Source organism: Myotis nattereri (assembly GCF_964212035.1).
Source record: "Myotis nattereri genome assembly, chromosome: X".
NCBI classification, from domain to species: domain Eukaryota; kingdom Metazoa; phylum Chordata; class Mammalia; order Chiroptera; family Vespertilionidae; genus Myotis; species Myotis nattereri.
In genome coordinates this window covers 122,541,593-122,561,357 of record NC_138078.1, presented here as the reverse complement: position 1 = coordinate 122,561,357, position 19,765 = coordinate 122,541,593, and the positions used below count along the sequence as shown (strand labels likewise).

At 37.5% G+C, this 19,765-nt stretch overlaps 1 protein-coding gene across 1 annotated transcript in view; it reads left to right on the top strand.

Annotated features, from left to right (window-relative positions):
• The window catches only part of GPC3 (glypican 3), a 407,972-nt gene that overhangs the window by 217,357 nt on the left and 170,850 nt on the right, over nucleotides 1–19,765 (top strand). Inside the window, exon 3 of the mRNA XM_081081149.1 lies at nucleotides 13,569–14,263. Coding sequence (XP_080937275.1) covers nucleotides 13,569–14,263 — 695 coding nt within the window. The remainder of the gene's footprint in view (nucleotides 1–13,568; nucleotides 14,264–19,765) is intronic.

Here is a 19,765-nt window from a genome sequence, read left to right as displayed (position 1 = left end):
GGCTTGCTTCCTGCTTCTAGCTCAGAACCTGAGGCTCTTTCATAGATTTTAGTATTGCATGTGATAGTTGCCATAGGTACTCAAACTATATAAAATGGAAAGGCAAATCAAGTATTTGTATTTGTAGGAGTGGTTGCTTGTCTTTCTGACCACACCATCTCTTCGTCCAACTTGCAATTCTAGGATTATTTCAATTCCTGGCTGATCATTTTTATAACTTCCTTTTAAATCCATTTTCATATTTTGTTAAAATAATCAACTGTGAAAGATTGTTCAGAGGCTCAAATTTCATTAGGCCTTTAGTCATTAATGTTGTTTTACAGTACAATCCAGACTGTCCTTATGGCCAGCAGTGTCAGTCCTTTGTGAATGGAGGGTGGTATGCTCTTGCATGCATGGCATTAAGCACTTACTACAAAGAATTGTTGCATGCCCCTTATATAGTTATGTCTTAAGAAATGTTTTCCCTTTTATAAACAAATACAATAATTTTTAATAAAAGAGATGTTTCTCTAACTCATTTCTTTGAATTTGCACCAAGATTGTAGGCTCTTCAGATATCTGCTGAAGCCCACAATAATTGCTATAGGCCAGAATTCAAGTAGCAGCCAAGCCCAAGGATTTAGCTGGTTTAGTGCAAATAGATACCAATTAATAATTAATTTGGGCCTAGAAACATTAGTTGACCTGCCTCATAGATCATACTGGTACTATATTATTTTTTTCTGCTGCATCTCACCATTCAAGATGTCAGTAAAATTGGTTCTTCATCCAAAAATTAAGGTGGAGGGAAGGAGGTGATGTGGGGTAAGAAGGAGGAGAGAAATCATAGGCAGTACTCAGGTATGTACACACTATATTGTTGGATACATGACAATAATTTTCTTCTTAAACAAAAGCAATGTCAAAAACAGATTGTCAAATACCTTCTGGAAGAAGGAAAAAAAGTTTGATTCAGGAGAAGGTACATGGAGTCACATTTTATTTACTCTCAAGTTCTTCCAGAAGGAAGAATTCTTTAGGTGCTTGATGTTCAATAAATTGTGAACCACTTCCCCTTCTGCATGTAAACATTACAGACTTCTTGCGAAGCAATCAGAATTAATCAGACTATTCAACAGTCAAGTCATAATTACAAATCATAGTTGTTGCTTCAGTATCTTGATGGCACTTGAGAGAAAACTGAGAGAAACAGAGACCTGTCATGCCCAGGTTCATCAGAAATGTCTACAGCATCACATTATGATTTTTTCTACCAGCTGACTTGCTTTGCTGGGTTCTAACTTAATCCTAGAGATTCACCCATCTTCCCACCCAATTCTCTCACGTAGACTAATACCAGACACATATACATACAACACACATACACAACTGAGTTCCAATGTGGTAGCAAAAGTTATTTTATAAAGTTGATAGTATGTAAAAGCAGTTTGCTAAAGGTAAAATGTTCCCTACTTCTGACAAGTTCAAGAAAAAAACACGTGGTTGACCTTTGTTGGTTTTCCACCCCTTCCCATTTGCCATTGAATTTGGTGGAGTCTACATGGTGATACCTTCCTGCCAAGTCTTTGCCTCCTGCCTATTGAGGGCACCTGAGCAGCTATCTCTCCTGAGTTCATAAAGCTGGTCTTCATGAGTCTCCCGGCCTTCACCTCCACTGTGTTTCATGTACTGGAATACCCTGTAGGAGACCAAGTCCTAAGAAACTGTCAAGATCCTGGACCTTGAGTCCTGTCTCTGCCAGTAGCCCTTGAAAGAACTGTTGCTCAAGGGAGGGCCTGGCCTTTTTTAAAAGGCTAGCTTTTAAATTAAATACCATAGTTTTATGATTAGAGCTGAGAGCTCTGAGATTTCATACCCATATCAACAATCCCTAAGAAATGCACAGTACTGACCTTTTTAAAACTTATTTTCTTATCATTTTCTTTTCATCGTAGCTGTAAGGCACTACAGGCAATATATTTCTGGGGAATTATTGTTCTTGGTAACTAGTTGGAATCATTCAGACTTTTTCCTTGTTCTTACTCCATATCTTACTCAAGTTATGGAGTTATTTTCCTTAAACATCCAATAAACCCAGTGTAGTCAAATAACTGAAATATTAAGGTGGTTTTTTTTTTATAGAGTTGAAACAAAGAAGAAAAAAAGACAAGCCACCCATAGCTTGAGGCATTAGTACAAAGTATTTTAATCACTAAACTCTGGGGTAAGACTGCTTGAATTTAAATATTGGGTCTCTTATTTACTGGCTGTATAAGCTTTGGCAAGTCACTTAACCTCTCTGTGCTGTTCAGTTTTCTTATCTGTAAAAAAACAGCGGTATACCCACCTCATAGGATGGTTCTGACAATACCTGAATTAGTTCACATTGAAACACTGTCTGGCAGTCAGTTCTTATACCTAAAGCTCATATTTAATTGCTATGGAATATTTTGCTAGGAAGAAGATGGGTATAATGGAAAACACCTTACATAGATAGTCAGGAGTCCTGTGTTTTGTTCCTGCCACCAACTATCACATAGCCATATGACTTGGCGACAATCTTGGTTTCAGTAACCTTTTCTGTGAAATTGAGAAAATACTATTTGCCTTAACTATTGTTCCTATACATACATCCACCCCCACTTGTGCACATACATTCATTTTCAATTATAGAGGAGAATTAAATGAGAGTACAAATTTTAAAATTCTGAAGCAACATAAAACACTCAGTTGTAGTGATTGTGCTGCTATGCATACTTAGGCAATAGCAGACTCTCAGAACAAAATGTACTTTCATATCAATAAGATATTTTTTTGCTTTTCAAAGGAAATAGACCACCCAGGATTTTATCACAGCCGGCTATGCAAGCCTCTAAGTCATAAAGACCATATTGTTTGCATGTTTTTTTTTCACAGTCTGGCAGATAGTGTGCATTTAGTAAATATTAAATGGAAAAATAGTTTTATAGAAGAGCAATCAATCTAATTGGACAGCTAAGATGCCTCAAAAATTGTCTTTAAATCATTTTCTAGCAAGTGGTTAATTTTGTTGACTTCACATAATGTCAAGGGTCTATGATACTATAGGTCCCAAACAAGTTGAAATTTGATTTGGACACATGTCTTAGGAGACCATGTTATGGCACAGCCGGAAAAGCAATAGCCTAAACTTTTAGGTTTGATATCTCTTATCCTAGGTCTACCTTATCCTATATAATAAAAGCCTAATATGCTAAGTGTCAGAATGTTTGACCAGTCACTATGACATGCACTGACCACCAGGGGGCAGATGCTCCAATGGGTAGGTTAGCTTGCTGCTGGGGTCTGGCAGATTAGAATTGGGTGAGAAGGGCCAAACACACCGTGGAGCCCTGCTGTGGTTCTTTCCTGGTCCCAATTGTGCACTAGTGGGGTCCCTCGGCCTAGCCTGTGCCCTCTCTCAATCCGGGACCCCTCAGGGGAAGTCAGAGAGCTGGTTTCAGCTCAATCCCGCAGGCCAGGCCAAGGTTTCTAGTCTTTTATAAGCGAGTAGACAGTAATCTCATGGCTCTCCATGTGTGAAAAGAAAAAAGAAAATTGTTACAAAGAATGTGCAGTGGGTACTTGTTGAATATATGAATGAATAAGGCCATGCATGGGAGTGTGTGTTTGTATAAACTCTAAGCCATCTCGAGGAAGAAGGAGAGAATGCATTTGCAGTAACCATGAGGAAGAGGAGTATGTTGCTTTTGTAATCACTAAAGCTTTGGCTGTGAAGCACTTGCAGAAATACAAAGTGCTATGAAATATTTTAGTAACAGGTTACAGTCGTACTTCTCTCCAACAACAATGGTTGCATAAACTACTGATAATCGACCTTTCTAGGATACTCATTTAGTGTCTAATTCAGTGGTTCTCAACCTGTGGGTCTCGACCCCCACAGGGATCGCCTAAGATTATCAGAAAACACATATATAATTACATATTGTTTTTGTGATTAATCACTATGCTTTAATTATGTTCAAGTTGTAACAATGAAAATACATCCTGCATATCAGATATTTACCTTACAATTCATAACAGTAGCAAAATTACAGTTATGAAGTAGCAACGAAAGTAATTTTATGGTTTGGGGTCACCACAACATGAGGAACTGTATTAAAGGGTCGCGGCATTAGGAAGGTTGAGAACTACTGGTCTAAGTGGTTAAAGAAAGAGAGAAGAGCAGACAAGAGCAAGACTGTTTCAAATGAACACATTAATTGTCCTTACAACAACACAAAAGATCCCCTAGTTTTTTTATTAGAGAAAAGAACTGCCAAAATGTTTGGATTAAAACCTTTAAATGAAGTTATTTCCTCTTTATAGAGCATAATCTTTCATTCAGTATATCTTCAAAAGCCTATTTTTATTTTCCTAAGCTATGGTCAGTAAAAGGTGATTAAGAGAAGAAACTCCTTAGCATTGATTCATGGAATTAAGGTCATACACTATAAAAAAGAAATTTCACAAGTTGATAAGAAAATAACCAGATCTAGAATGTCTTAGTGATTTTTGGGTCTAGCTGGCATAAGCCATTCTTCTTGTGACTGGAGTAATCCATGTCCTCTCCCCATAAACTCTTTGGAGAAGGACCTTATTTTTTTTAACTTTTTAGAAAAGATTTCAATTAAGTGGAATGGTTTGATGAGTAATATGGACTTTTAAACTATGTCATTGTGGATTCTAGGAGGAATCATAGACCTTTACTTCCTTAGATATTATCAGGCTTTCTTTTGTAAAGAATGAACTGTAAGATCTGAAAATGTGACCTTAGTGCCTCTTTTGGTAGATGTCATTTCTTAGCCATAGGAATCTTGAGTAAGTATGACTATTTTCCAATCAACCAACAATTAGTTTGTTCAAGTGAAAGCCTAGGAAACAGAGAAGAATGAAATAAGACTAATGATTATATCTTACAACAGAACTAACTCATCAAGATCATAGGGCAAGGTGTGTTTCAGCATGAAAAATGCTGGCCCACAAGAGTCCTTTATAATAATTTATAAGAGATGTTCTTGGTGTATCCACAGTAAAATGAGTTCCTAAACCCAATTGGCTTCTATAAGACAATTTTTTCTTAAAATAAAGTTTTATTAATTTTAGAAATAAGTCTTTGTCTAGGGTTCCCAGCATTCTTCCGTTTAGCCACTGTCCTGATTTCACAAGGGTGGCTTATTCCTGAACCTAATGTGAAAACAGACATTTTGTGAGCCATGATTAAGCTGGACTTATTAGTGCCTACCTAACCTTAAAGTTGTTACACACATTTGACCAAAATTTTAAAGATATGATAAATGGATCAGAAGATAAAAGATTTTCGAAGGATCGTGTATGTAGATTCAAACTCAGGCCCTGATAACTGCTTTGGAAAACAATGTTAGGCTGCTAATGAGTCACTGACAAGGGTCTGGCCATTTATGAATACAAATATTTTAGTTGCTGCTCAAACTCATAAGAATACTATTGAACCAATGTTTTGTCTTAAAATGGTAGATAGAGTTCCTCTTTCTCTCCACTTAATTTATATACCTTCCTATTCATTTTTATCCTACCTTGACCCCCAAAAATGTAAAGTACTCTACAAAAGTGCACATAATAAAAGCAAGATATAATGCAACAAAATACATAGGAACAATCAGGGAAAGGGGAAAATACAGGTAGGAAAGCATGATGTAAAGTTATGACACATAATACATGACATGAAGTTTACTATGCTTGATAGAGGAAGACCATAAATTTGGTCTGTGCTTTTTAGCAACAAATGTAAAAACGGAAACGGTGGTACATCTACACAATGGAATACTATGCTGCTGTAAAAAAGAAGCAATTCTTACCATTTGCAACAGCATGGATGGAACTGGAGAGCATTATGTTAAGTGAAATAAGCCAGTCAATGAAAGAAAGATACCACATGATCTCACTCATTTATGGATAATAAAGACCATTATAAACTGATGAACAAAAAATAGATACAGAGGCAGAGCAGCATCAAACAGACTGTCAAATTACAACGGGAAGGCTGGGGAGGATTGTGGGGGGTAAGAGATCAACTGAAGGACTTGTATACATGCATATAAGCATAACCAATGGACACAAGACACTGGGGGGTAGGGGAGGCCGGGGGAAGGTCAAGGGGGAAAAAAAGGAGGCATATGTAATACTCTTTGTAATACTTTAAGCAATAAAAAAATGTAAAAACGGAAAAATGATTGGATACATGAATCACAGTGTTTAGAAGGTTAAAAAAACCTAGTTTTTCAGAAAAATGAATGGAAGGTAAATAAGAACTAATTGGGCTATTGGGGCAAAGGGTTGGTCAACTTGTTACGGGGTTGCAAATTTTCCAATAGTTATGGATACTCATTTTTTATTTCTGAGAATCCTTTGAATGAATGGTTTTTTAAAATATGTTTTTATTGATTAGAGAGAGATAGGAAGGGCAAGGGAGAGAGAGAAACATTTGATTGGTGCCTCCCACATGCACTCCATCAGGGATTGAACCTGCAATCTGGGTATGTGCCCTGACCTGACTGGGAATCACACTGGCAACCTTTTGGTGCATGGAATGATGCTCAACCAACTAAGCCACACTGGCCAGGGCAAGTGAATCATTTTTAATTGTCTTCTCTGGTCTGTAGTACCCTTAGGGGAAATATCTATCACTCTATTGTTCTAGCTATCAGTCTGTCTACCTATCAATGAAATGATATATGCAATAGCCTTGAAAAATATTTATTTCACAATTAAAAAAATTAATTGATGTAACTTGGTATTTAGAAGCCTAGTATGTGAAACTTAAAAAGTAAGACTACATACATTTATAGTCTGGTCATGGGTCTGCACAAATAAATGGCTTATATTTAATAGCAACTTATTTCTAAGCTTGCTCAATTCTAGTTAAATTCATGTGGAACATAAAATGCCAGAAAAATGGAACAGAAGTTGGAGCAACACTTTTAGTCTCTTCTGTATGAACTATTCTAGAAAATGGGGGGTGGGGTGCTTTTCCTACAATCTAATCTTATCTTTTTTTAATCCTTACCCAAGGATCTATTTTCCGAAAATAGAGAGGAGGGAGGAGGGAGGGAGAGGGAGAGAGCAAGAGAAACATTGATGTGATAGAGACACACCGATTGGTTGCCTCCTGCGAGTGCACTGACCAGGCTGAGGATAGAACCCAGAACCCAGGTACCTGCCCTTGACCAGGAATCAAACCCGAGACCCTTTGGTGTACAGGCCGATCCTCTAGCCACTGAGAAACACTGGCTAGGGCTAATCTTGCCATTTTCATGTGGCTGATTTAAAAAAAAATCATTGAGTATTCAAAAATAACATTGAAATGTGTTACCTATTTGGGTGTTTTGGTCCATTAACTTTTTCTGGTGGTTTTTCCAATTAAAATTTCATTGATGCCATATGGCATCTATTGTGTGTTAAAACTCCCTAACTCATGAAAGAAATGTCAAAGCAGGTTGGGAGAGAAAAAGAGGGAGTGAGTTAACACAATGGTTCTAGTCACTGCTCCATCAAGACAATCATATACTTTATAACTTTCCCCTTTATATTTCCAGTAGCCCAACTGTCACCATACATAGTTATCACAACATTGTTGACTATATACCCTGTGCTTTACTTACATACCCATGATTATTTTGTAACTATCAATTTGCACTTCTGATTGATTGTTTCGCCTCTTTCACCAAGTCTCCCTCCTCCTGGCTTCTCTGGTTTTAACTGAACTATTTTTTATTTCATTTTTTCTCATCTCTTGGCATATCAATTATATTTCTTTTTGAAAAAATTGTAGTGTTTTTCTTAAATTTTGTAATATATATTTTTAACTATCTGAAGTCTACTTTCAACTCACTATATTGTATTGCCTCACTGATGGTGTGGGTACCTTATAACAAATGATTTCATTTTACCTTTATTAATTCTTTCTCTGATTTTCTTTCTTTCTTTCTTTCTTTCTTTCTTTCTTTCTTTCTTTCTTTCTTTCTTTCTTTCTTTCTTTCTTTCTTTCTTTCTTTCCTTTCTTTCTCTTTCCCTGACTTATAATTTCCCTGCAAAGCTGCTTTTAACATTTTTTGCAATTGGAAATTTTCATTATTTTTTGTCTGATCAATTCTTTATTTCTTCTTCCCTTTACGATGATAATTTTTCTGGAATCAGAAATCCAGGTTAGTGATTTCTTTCAGCACTAAATATTTCACTTCTCTCTTTTCTTGCTTGCATAGTTTCTGCCTAGATGTTAAATGTAATTCTTATCCCTGTTCCATGATAGGTAAAATAGTTTCCTCCTCCGTGGCTTCTTAGAATATGTTTTCTTTATCTTTCTGTAGTTTAATATAATATGCCTAGGAGTAAATATTTTGGTAGTCAATCTCCTTGTTATTCTCTGAGCTTCCTGGACCTGTGGTTCATGTCTATTATGGATTTTGTGAAATTTTTGGACATTACCTCAATATTTCTTCTACTACAATCTCTCTTCTCTTTATGGAATTGCAATTACATACATTTTATACCTTTTGAATTTGTCTCGCAATTCTTGGATATTCTTTTCTGTTTTTTAGTTATTCTTATTTTTCTCTCTCCATTTTGGTTTGGGAAGTTTCCCTTGGCAATGTTTTAACCTCACTGATTCTTTCTAGTATGCTGATGAGCCCATGAAAGGCATATTTCATTTTTGTTTATGTTTTTTTTTATTTTTAGCATTTAGTTTTGGTATTTTTTACAGTTTCCATCTCTATACAAGAATTGGCAAAAGTAGATTTACAGTGGTATGTGAAACAATTTATTCTAATATTTATTATTATATTATTATATTATTAATACAATACAACTGTAAACCTAATTTTGCCCACCCCTGTATTTATATTATCTTTTTGTTTTTGTATGTTCACTTATTCCATTAGAATCCTTAACATATTTGTAATAGTTATTTCACCTATCTAAAGTCTGTGCTATATTTTAGTATCTTTCTGATCATTGATTTGTCTCTTCAAACTTTTTTTTTTGCCTTTTAGCATAGCCTGTAATTGTTGAAAGAAAGACAAGATATATTATTGAGTAATAGGAACCGAAGTAATTAGACTTTCAGTATGAAGTTTTATGGGAATGATGACTTCCAAGCTCTTTTTATGTTGGAGCTGAGACTAGAAGTTCCCAACAACCAGTTTTCAATGATGAAGTATGTTGTGGAATTAGCAAGGGCTTTGATGTTAGACTCATCTTCGTTCAAATTCAGGCCCTAGCATTTAACTAGAGGTGTTACCTTGTGTGAGTCACTTAACTTGTCTGTGTATCAGCTTCTTCCCCAGTCAAACAAAAATAATACCAAATACATATGGTTTTGTTAAAGTTAAATGAGAGGACACATGTGAGCAAATTTATTACAGATCCTGATATGTACATTGTAGGTACTTCATATTTTCAGTTTTCTTTTCCTATTAAGGTCCCTATGCTGGAAAACAAGGACTATTTTTGAGCCCAACCCATGGTGTTGCATTCATCCTAGGAATTAAAAAAAAAGTTCTTCTTATAAAGTATTTGCCATTCTTACAATGCTGAAAAACTACGTTGAAAAAAGTAACCTACTTATATAAAGACTATCTTATTCTTAAGGGCTTATGGAAACCCCCTGGTTCATTTATTCCTATTTACCAACCACAAGTACACTATCCTTTTAAAAAATATCCAGTCTTCTACCAAAAAAGACCCATGAAAACACATTTCTTTCTGTCTAGGTTGAATACAGAAACACCAGCACCAAATACTAAGAATGGTCATTTTGCTACAGTGATAGGCTTTATGTTCTGGGCAGGGGGAAGAAGTTATTGAACCATTTAGAGGGAGTAAATAGCCTGATTGCACACTTCACATATCAAACTACATCTGGAGAATTGTGTCCGTTTTTGAGTACCATAATCTATGGAGGATGTTAACAATACTAAAGTGTGTCCAAACAGTGGTGACCAGGATGGTAATGAGGACATTTGCAAATCTAGAAACCTTGCTATATTTGGATATATATTAATTCAGTTTATTAGATCTATTTTCTGTATCATTTATATTGTAAAACAAAAATTAGAATATTTTCTGTTTAGTAGCTAAGTTTTCATAGTATCTCTGATTTTACATTGTTCCAAATTTTCCTGGACATAGCTCTTGACCACTTCCCAGGAAAAAGATAGAGGAAAACCTCCCCTACCCTAAGGGTATAAATATTATCTGACAAAAAAAAATCAATGAGCTGAACATCCTTGCAGTAATTCTAGCCCTTGGCTTCATTCCATTAAATCTCAAGTTGCCAACCTCAAACTGAGCATCCTTTTTCATCTAGTGTTGGCTCCTATAAGTCCCCAAGGAGTCTTTGCTTGAGTGGTTATGGTTTGGTCTGTTGCCCAGTGATATAGAAGTAAGGGGGATGGGCAACACCTAGAGATGTGCTAAATGGATTCTTAGCTGTGAAAGTTGGAGCAGGGAGCACATGTGAGCTTCACGTTAGATATGAAACCCTAGCTCCTTTCCCCACGGCAGTATGTGCTGTTGTTAATTCTTTCTCCAGAAGAGTTCATGATCTTTTGTAATTTTTTTTTATTGATCCAACAGTGTTAGTAACAGAAACTTTAAAAAAAAGTTATGGCAGTATAGTCTATGGAATTTCACTGTCATATGTTTTGCACATTAGAGAACCAATGCCCTGTGCTAGAGATGAAATTTGCCTTGTAGTGAATTCATTTTAGGGTAACTTACATGTTTGAGATCTACGTATCTCTTATCTCAGGCTTTCCCAAGGCAAAGGTGTAAGTATGACTCCGCTTTGTTGGTCTTTGGGCTGCAATTTATCCTAATATGTTTCCATTCACAGAGAAGAAGCCAGTGAATCTATTTTTGTTCATAGATCCAGAGACAGAGAAGCATTGAACAGACTGTCAAACCTCAGAGGGAAGGCAGGGGAGGGTGAGAGGAGGGGTTAGAGATCAACCAAAGGACTTGTGTGCATGCATATAAGCAATGGACATGGACACTAGGGGGGTGAGGAGACATATGTAACATCTTAATCAATAAAGAATAAAAAAAGAAGCCAATGGAAAAATAATGAGGTTAAAAAAGAACTTAACTTTCTATAAAGGTTTTTGAAATTATGTGTGTTGGCTTTATGGCCGAGGGCAGCTAGAGTGTAACCATTACTGAGAGAAACCAGTCTGAGTTGACTACTTCTACTTTGCAGTTGTGTGACTCTGAGACAAGGCTTAAACTCTGCTGAATTTCAACCTCATCCTCTATAAAACGGGGACTGCAATACCAAATCATAAAGTTGTTGCAAAAAGTAGATATTATAATATATTTAGAAATGCTTTGTAAATGCTAAACCATATAGCTTGTGAGCATTTTAATACAAAGATGGTGTATTATATATCTCAATCTATCTAGCATTTATATATGCCTAGTACCTTTCACAGAGCCTGATATATAAAATAAATGAGTGCTAGTTAAATTTTAAATGAATGAGTATGCCCTGTCCAGGTAGCTCAGTTGGTTAGCAGGGGTTCTCAACCTTCCTAATGCCACGACCCTTTAATACAGTTCCTCATGTTGTGGTGACCCCCAATTTCATTGTTACAAATTGAACATAATTAAAGCATAGTGATTAATCACAAAAACAATATGTAATTATATATGTGTTTTCCGATGGTCTTAGACAACCCCTGTGAAACGGTCGTTGGACCCTCAAAGGGGTCGCGACCCACAGGTTGAGAACCGCTGGGTTAGAGCATCATCCTGATATGCCAATGTTGTGGGTTTGATCCCTGATCAGGCACCTTTAAGAACCAACCAATGCTTTCTCCCCATCCTTCTCTCTCTCTCTCTCTCTCTCTCTCTCTCTCTCTCTCTCTCTCTCTCTCTCTCTCTTTCTCTCTCTCTCTCTCTCTCTCAAAATCAATAGATAAAAAATTATTTTAAAAAATTAATGAGTAGTTTTAAATCTCCATGTTTCTGATGATTTTAAATAATTCATTGATGGATCCTTTGTTTGAGGCTAGATGATCTCCTGGCCTCATTAAATCTTTAGATTCAATGTTGGAGAGTAAAGTAGCATATGGGGTTAAGAAGAGATTGTTACAACATAGATAAACTTTCCAGGAATTGCTTGACATTCTAAACAAAGCAAAACAAACATATGAAGATACAGCAATTGATAAAAATGAAGATTAACTTTCTCAACTGGGCTTGGAAGCCTAGTGAAATTGCATTGGCATCTGCTCAAGATTGCAGGGCAAGCCATAAGCTCAAGGGAATAATCTAGCAAGCACATTCTACCTTGTGAGTGATCTGGGGCAGATGGTGGTGGCACAACCTAGACATCACTTCTGCCATAGCTGACTGAGATGCTGGACTAACTGATCCCAAGGAGCTGTTGGAGTATATAATCTCTCTAGTAGTCTGAACGTGATAATAATTTGATTTTTCAAGCCTCATGAATTGGCATCATTTGGAGTACATCTGTCAGGGACCTTTGCACTTTGGAAGGAAATGAAAGAAAGTACTAAGTTAGTTTTAAATGTCTTAGGAAACTTGGTTATTTTGTTTGTTTTTAAACTGTCTTATTTCTTGAAAAACCTATTATTTAGTTATTTTCTCTTCCCTCGTACAAATGTAGAACTCTGATTATTTGGAATAATTTATGTCTGGAGTGTTTCAGTTTGAAGAAAATAAGATGGCAACATGACTACTTTCTCTTTCAAATCAATGATACTAATTGGGTCTTATGCCAAGGGGCAGGGGCAGCAGATGTAATCCTGAATTCATAGCTTTTGAAGAATAGATAAAGCTTCTACTGGAAGCCAAATTTACCAAAGAAGCTTAGCAATTATAATTCCAGATGTTCACCTTGCAAATACCAGGAGGTGTTGTTTTCAATTTCAAATATATGGATAAGTGCATGGATTGCTTTGTTTCCATCCAGATACTCATTTAAGGAATATGTTCCATTTCCAGATATGGCAATCTATCAGATAGCTCTCTTTAAAGTTATCTAGAGGAAAATCTACCAAAAATGGTTAAATTTGTGATAGTTTTTATTGTTGGCTAAGAATTTGCCTCTCCTCCAGGACTGAACAGGCCTAAATTATTACGTGAGTTTATATAATATATGATTTGTTGTCAAATATTTGTCTCTGTCCAAAAATGAAATGACTTGAAATACAAGAAATTTTTAACTGAATAAATCAATGAGAGAAAGAAAAATAAATTCTCATTTAGCCTATTTTTAATCAGAATTTTCATGAAAGGCAAAATGTTAACTGAATCCTGCCTTTTGTCATTTGAAATATAATTAGTGTGTTTAAGAATTTATGTACACATCAGGGTTTGGGCTTTCTATTCAGAAAGGAAAATTGATTTATAAGAGCAGGCAACTGCAGGAGTTGAGGCAATATGAGTCAATTATTTAAGGCAAATGGGACCTTACTCACCACAGCAATAGAGAAATTTCTAATTCAATTATACCCTGTATTTTCATGCTTTAATTTGTTGGCATTTCTCTATTTCTTATTTTACAGAGGCCTTTGAAATTGTTGTTCGCCATGCCAAGAACTACACCAATGCCATGTTCAAAAACAACTATGCGAGCCTGACCCCACAAGCTTTTGAGTTTGTAGGTGAATTTTTTACCGATGTGTCTCTCTACATCCTGGGTTCTGACATCAACGTGGATGACATGGTCAATGAACTATTTGATAGCCTGTTTCCAGTTATCTATACCCAGCTGATGAATCCAGGCCTGCCTGAGTCAGCCTTAGACATCAATGAGTGCCTCCGTAGTGCAAGGCGTGACCTGAAAGTATTTGGGAATTTCCCCAAGCTTATTATGACCCAGGTTTCCAAGTCACTGCAAGTTACTAGGATCTTCCTCCAGGCCCTGAATCTAGGAATCGAAGTGATCAACACAACTGATCACCTGAAGTTTAGTAAGGACTGTGGCCGAATGCTCACCAGAATGTGGTACTGCTCTTACTGCCAGGGACTGATGATGGTTAAGCCTTGTGGTGGCTATTGCAACGTGGTCATGCAAGGCTGTATGGCAGGTGTGGTGGAGATTGACAAATACTGGAGAGAATACATTCTGTCTCTTGAAGAATTGGTGAATGGCATGTACAGAATTTATGACATGGAAAATGTGCTGCTTGGACTGTTTTCAACGATCCATGATTCCATCCAATATGTCCAGAAGAATGGAGGGAAGCTGACCACCACCGTGAGTACCAGTCTACAGTTTTCAGAGAAACTGGGTCCTATTGGGAGGGGGAAGCCTGGCTAATAGCAGGTGCTGTTAAAGATAAGTGAGAACAAGATCAGAGGGTTGGAAGAGATGAGAGTCTGAATGACTTCACATAGTTAGGCAGCACATTGAGACCATAGGTTATGGAGTCACAATGCCTGGCTTTGAATTTTGCTGTGGGAACTTGGGTGAATCATTTTATCTTTATGAGCCTCATATTTCTGATTTATTAACTAGGGATAAAAGTAATATCTTTTTCACAAGGAATAATATATTAAAGCACTTAGCATGTGCCTGGTACATGGTAAATCTTCCGTAAATATTAGCTATTAATACCATTGTTGTTAGTTATCATAATCTTCATGACAGCCCTTTGAGGTAGGAGCTATTATCTTCATTTTATAAATTAAAAAACTAAAGCTCAATAAAACTGTAACTTGCCCAAGGGTACCCAGCTATAGTTAGTGGAAAATCCATAATTCAGAAATTGATTAGATCTCCATTTAATTAGGTTATCACCGATTTCTTTTATTCTGATTTCACTCTCATGTTCTTAATCATATATATCACATTACCATTTTAAGTAATGACTTTAAACTCGGGAGACCTATCTAGAACCCACTAATTAAACCTACATATGAACATAAGCAAGGCCAAACATGTTTTCAAAGTTGTTGTTTTACAGTCTTGATTATATGACCGCCTGATGGGGTTTGTGATGGGATAGTTCTGCAAGTGAAGCAGCAATTTACTTTGTTTCAGTTCCACATTGTTAGTTACATTATACCTGCTAAGCTAGAGTGCATACATTCAGAACCATGGGAGGCACCCACTTTACAATGTAGAGCAGAATATACAGCCAGGAGCTACTAGCCAGATCCCACTAAGGTGGTGGTGAATAATTCCTGAATGCTACCAGCATTGTGGAAGGTGGTGACAGAATCATCTAATGCCCTACCATCGTTGACTTGCTACTACATTTCAGTTGCTCTGATGGCCAGTTTGCATGTTATTTCACAGTAACCCAGGAGATAGGCCTTACTGGTGTCCCCATTTTACACAAGAGAATATGAAGGTTAGAGTGGTTAAATACCTAGCCCCAGATCTCAAAGTTAGTTAAGTAAAGGTGGGGGAAACTGGGATTCAAACATAGGCTTGGTTGACTTATACTCTTAGTTTCTAAGCGGTGCAACTGCTATGTACTCAGAGACATTGTTTACCCAGAATATGTAGGGCAGATTGGGCCATTTAACCTTGTCTTTAAGTTCTGGAAATGATAGGGATAATTGGTTTCTTTGGTGAATTAAAGTAGTAGGGAGGACAGAAATGATGCTACTTATGGAGCTGTTCCAATTGTCCCATTTACAATGTTAGCCATTTAAAACACATTTGCCAAGAAAATATTTTATAGTAAAATGAACAGAAATGCCCTATCTAACTATAGTGTTCTTTGATGACTAATTATTTCCTTGACTGCTTTATAATTCAAGACCAGATTCTGAGGCCTTATGCAAAAGTAAATTTCACAGAACTAGAAAAATGAAAAGTTAGCGCATTCACATGTTCATTAACCTTATATTGACTGAGTGCTCACTATGTGTCAGACACAAAGCAAGGATGCCAGGGGTGTGGAAATGTCTTCAATAAGAGGAAAAATAATGAGACAACATTAAAGATAGAGTATAGGAATGTTTTAAGTTTGCCTCTGATATTGGTCATGTGTTAGCTGATAAGGAATTAAATAAATGGTTTTGATCAGGCTCCAGGCATAAATATTTATTTAATTAACTTTTATTAAGCATCTGTTTTGCTCATGGCACTTTGTCCGGTGCTGGATATTCAAAGTTATTTAAGACATAGTTCTTAAGTCTTGAAAAAGTCAGTCTAGTTGACTGACAGACATGCAACTGAATAAATCTTACCATAATCAACATGTCACTATAATGTGAGTGTTGGAAGCATCATTAGAGATTATCTAGTTCAATTCCACTGATTTACAAATGAAGAAATAAAGTCCAGGGAGACTTGCCCAAAATTATATGATTAATGGAAGAACCAGAAGTAGAATCCAAGATCTTCTGCTGTTACAATCTAACTAGTGTTCTTTCCATTGTACGTCTCTCTCCCATTAGACTGTCCCAGGCTTTCATTCTAAAAAGCTCCATTAGGATTTTACAAAAACATTGTGAACTTAAATTGGATAGCTATTTTAGGTTGCCAAACCTGCTATATTTTAGGTGTGCAGGTGTGTGTGTGTGCAAATGCGTAGGGGGAGTACATTTCATGTCATTATCATTTAGGAAGAAAGTTCTTGGTTGTGAAGAGGTGCTCGGTGATGCAGTCCCTTTCTGTTTTGGCCATTAAAGGTCTGATTGCCCCCAGCTTCCAGCTGGTTATGAGAGCGTGAAGTCTGCCTTCCCCCAGGGATGCCTAAACTAGACCAGAAAGCATATGTAAACTCTGCCTTGTTAATGTTTTATGATCACCAACTTAAGTAATATATACCAAATGGTGGGAGTGGGGAAATCATTGACCAGGTGTGATCTAGCCCATATTCTCTATGGGTCAGAGAAGGGCTGAACCATTTATACAGGAGGAGGGTAAGTGAAGGCTGAATAGACTACAGAACTCTATTCATTTTAACAAATCCACAGAATGCCCCAAAGCAAAAACTGATTTAAAACTAAAGCATTAATGAGATTATTTTCTGTAACACTGTGACTTTCCTATTGTGTTAATAAGTAAAACCTTGCCAGTCAGTCCTACTTGAGATTAAGTTGTAGTGAGAAACATCTTTGATAATATGTTCTTCCTGAGCTCTGTTGGGACAGCCTTTTAGCTAGCTATAAGCTATGCCATGAGGTTTGCCATATAGAGATTTTACCCAGTTGTTTTGGTGGCTACCATGTACCGATTAATAAGGGCATTTCATGTACAGATTATGAAGGGCATTTTGCTCTTCTAAGTGAATGTGGAACTGTTCAATTTTTATAAGTATGACCTATTAGTGCTTTCATTTTCCATAAGATAGTTTTAAATTCTACCAAGTGAAAGCATGCAAGTAAATGTAGGGATGTTGTAAAACATCCAGGTTGCAAACTTGGCTCACCATCACAATCACCTGGGGAACTTGTTAAACAAATTCCTGGAGTCCACCCTGAGGATTTTGATACCATAAGTCTGTGGAGAGGACAGAGAATTTGTTATTTAAAAAGTGCCCCAGCTGTTTCTGATACTCCCTTGGGCGCAAGCCCTGTCTCCTTATTTGGAATTGAATGGCAATTAATGGCAAAGTTAGGACCTTGGATTCCTCATCTATAAAATGGGGTTGCTTTATGGGATTAATTATAATGATTGATAGGTTCAAAGTATGTGGCAAAGTTTGTGGCACATGGCAGGTACTCACTAAGCCCCAGTCCAGTACTCTTTTTATTACATTTTTCTAAGTGCCAAATGGACAATGAGTTGTGCATAAACTTATTTTTAAGTCCCAGAATGTTTAATGTTATTTTAATCCTCAGAAGTGAATAAAAATTGTGTGTGAAAAGGAGAGAGAGAGAGAGAGAGAGAGAGAGAGAGAGAGAGAGAGAGAGGATAGGGAGAATAAGAAGGGGGAAAAAAGAGAGAAAATTTGTACTGCAAACTCCAAGTTAGTATTAATGATGGGACTGGACTGTAAATAGTTCTATCTTGACCCTTTAACTACATTTGTGAGCTAGGTTAAATATCTTGGCCCATAGTAAGTGTCCAGTATATCTTTAATAGTATATGGGTGATCAGAACCAAGATGGCAGAATAGGTAAACACCTGTACTTGCTGCCTCCCACAACCACATCAAAATTACAACTAAAATACAGATCAACTATCTTCCAGAACCACGGGAAAGCTAGCTGAGTGGATGTACTACAACTAGACAGGTAAAGAAGAAAGCGTATAGAGACTGGTAGGAGGTGTGGAGGCAGGGAATGGGCTGGCACCCAGGTGTGCCACTTTTTTAATCCGGAGGGAGATATAAGCTACCACTTGCTCTGAGCTCCAGTGCTGGGCGAGACTCTGGGGGACCCAGACACATATGGGGAGAAACTGGACTGTCTGGCTTCAGGGCAGGAAGGCAGGGGCGGCTTTCTTCCAGAGGGAGGTGCTCACAACAGTCATTGTTCCTGTGCTAGAACCTCCCAAGTGCAGGGCTGACTGGCAGCCATTGCTGTTTACTCCACCCTGGAGATTCCCTGAGACCCCACCCTACCCAATTTACAACCCCACCCAAGCTGTGCACAGTGGCTTTTGCATATGAATGGTCTGTCCTTTCTCAGCCTAAAACCTGTCAAAGAAGCTGCAGCTGGGTCAGGGAGCCCCAAAGCTATCAAAAGAAGGCCCAAAGCGGCACCAACAGCAGCCTGCCTTGCTTCACAGCTGGGCCTTGTCTGGGCACTTCCAAACCCGATACAAAGATGAGGAATCTACAGATCTCTCTGTAACTCCTGCTGGGTGGCCCCAGGCAGTGGCTGACTTTGCACCTCCTTGGAGATATAAGAGCCAGTGTACCTACTGGTCAGTGCAAGATCATACCAGATTACAGCTCATCACATCCATATGTGACACACTCAAGAGGAAGACTCAGTGAGTACCAAAGCCTCACTGAAGCAAGTCCTGCCCCATCAGGGTGTCTCCTGCACAGCAGCTCTTCCATTGTAGACACAGCTGGTCCTCACAGCCAGTTGGACTGGAGGTCAATTCCTCCCAGTGATACTAACAGCAATCAAGGCTCAACTACAACAGTACTGTGCACAGAGTCCACAAAGGGGTACACCAAGAGTATCTACCTCAGGTGATTGGGGAGGCTGAGCCACTGGTCCCTATAGGACACCTAGTACACAAGGCCACTCTATCAACTCAAGGAGACTTAGCAGCTACCCAATACATAGAAACAAACACAGGGAAACAGCCAAAATACAGAGACAAAGAAACATGTCACAAATGAAAGAAATGGAAGAAAGAAAACTACTGTATATAGAGTTCAAAACCACAGTTATAAGGTTACTCAAGAATCTTCTGTAAACCTCCAAGGAACTTAGTGGGACCTTCAAGGATCTTAGTGAGCATGCCAAAAAAAATGGAAAGGGTCCAGTCAGAAATTAATCATACACTGACTGAAATAAAGAATAATATACAGAGATTCAACAGTAGACTAGTGGATCCCAAGAATCAAGCCAAAGATTTGAAATTTGAGGAAGCAAAAAACAACCAACCAGAAGAGCAAAAAGAAAAAAGAATCCAAAAATATGTAGATAGTGTGAGGAGCCTCTGGGACAGCTTCAAGCGTACCAACATCCAAATTATGCGGGTGCCAGAAGAAGAGAGCAAGACATTGAAAACCTTTTTGAAGTAATAATGACAGAAAACTTCTCCTACCTGGTGAAAGAAATACACCTACAAGTCCAGGAAGCACAGAGAACCCCAAACAAGAGGAATCCAAAG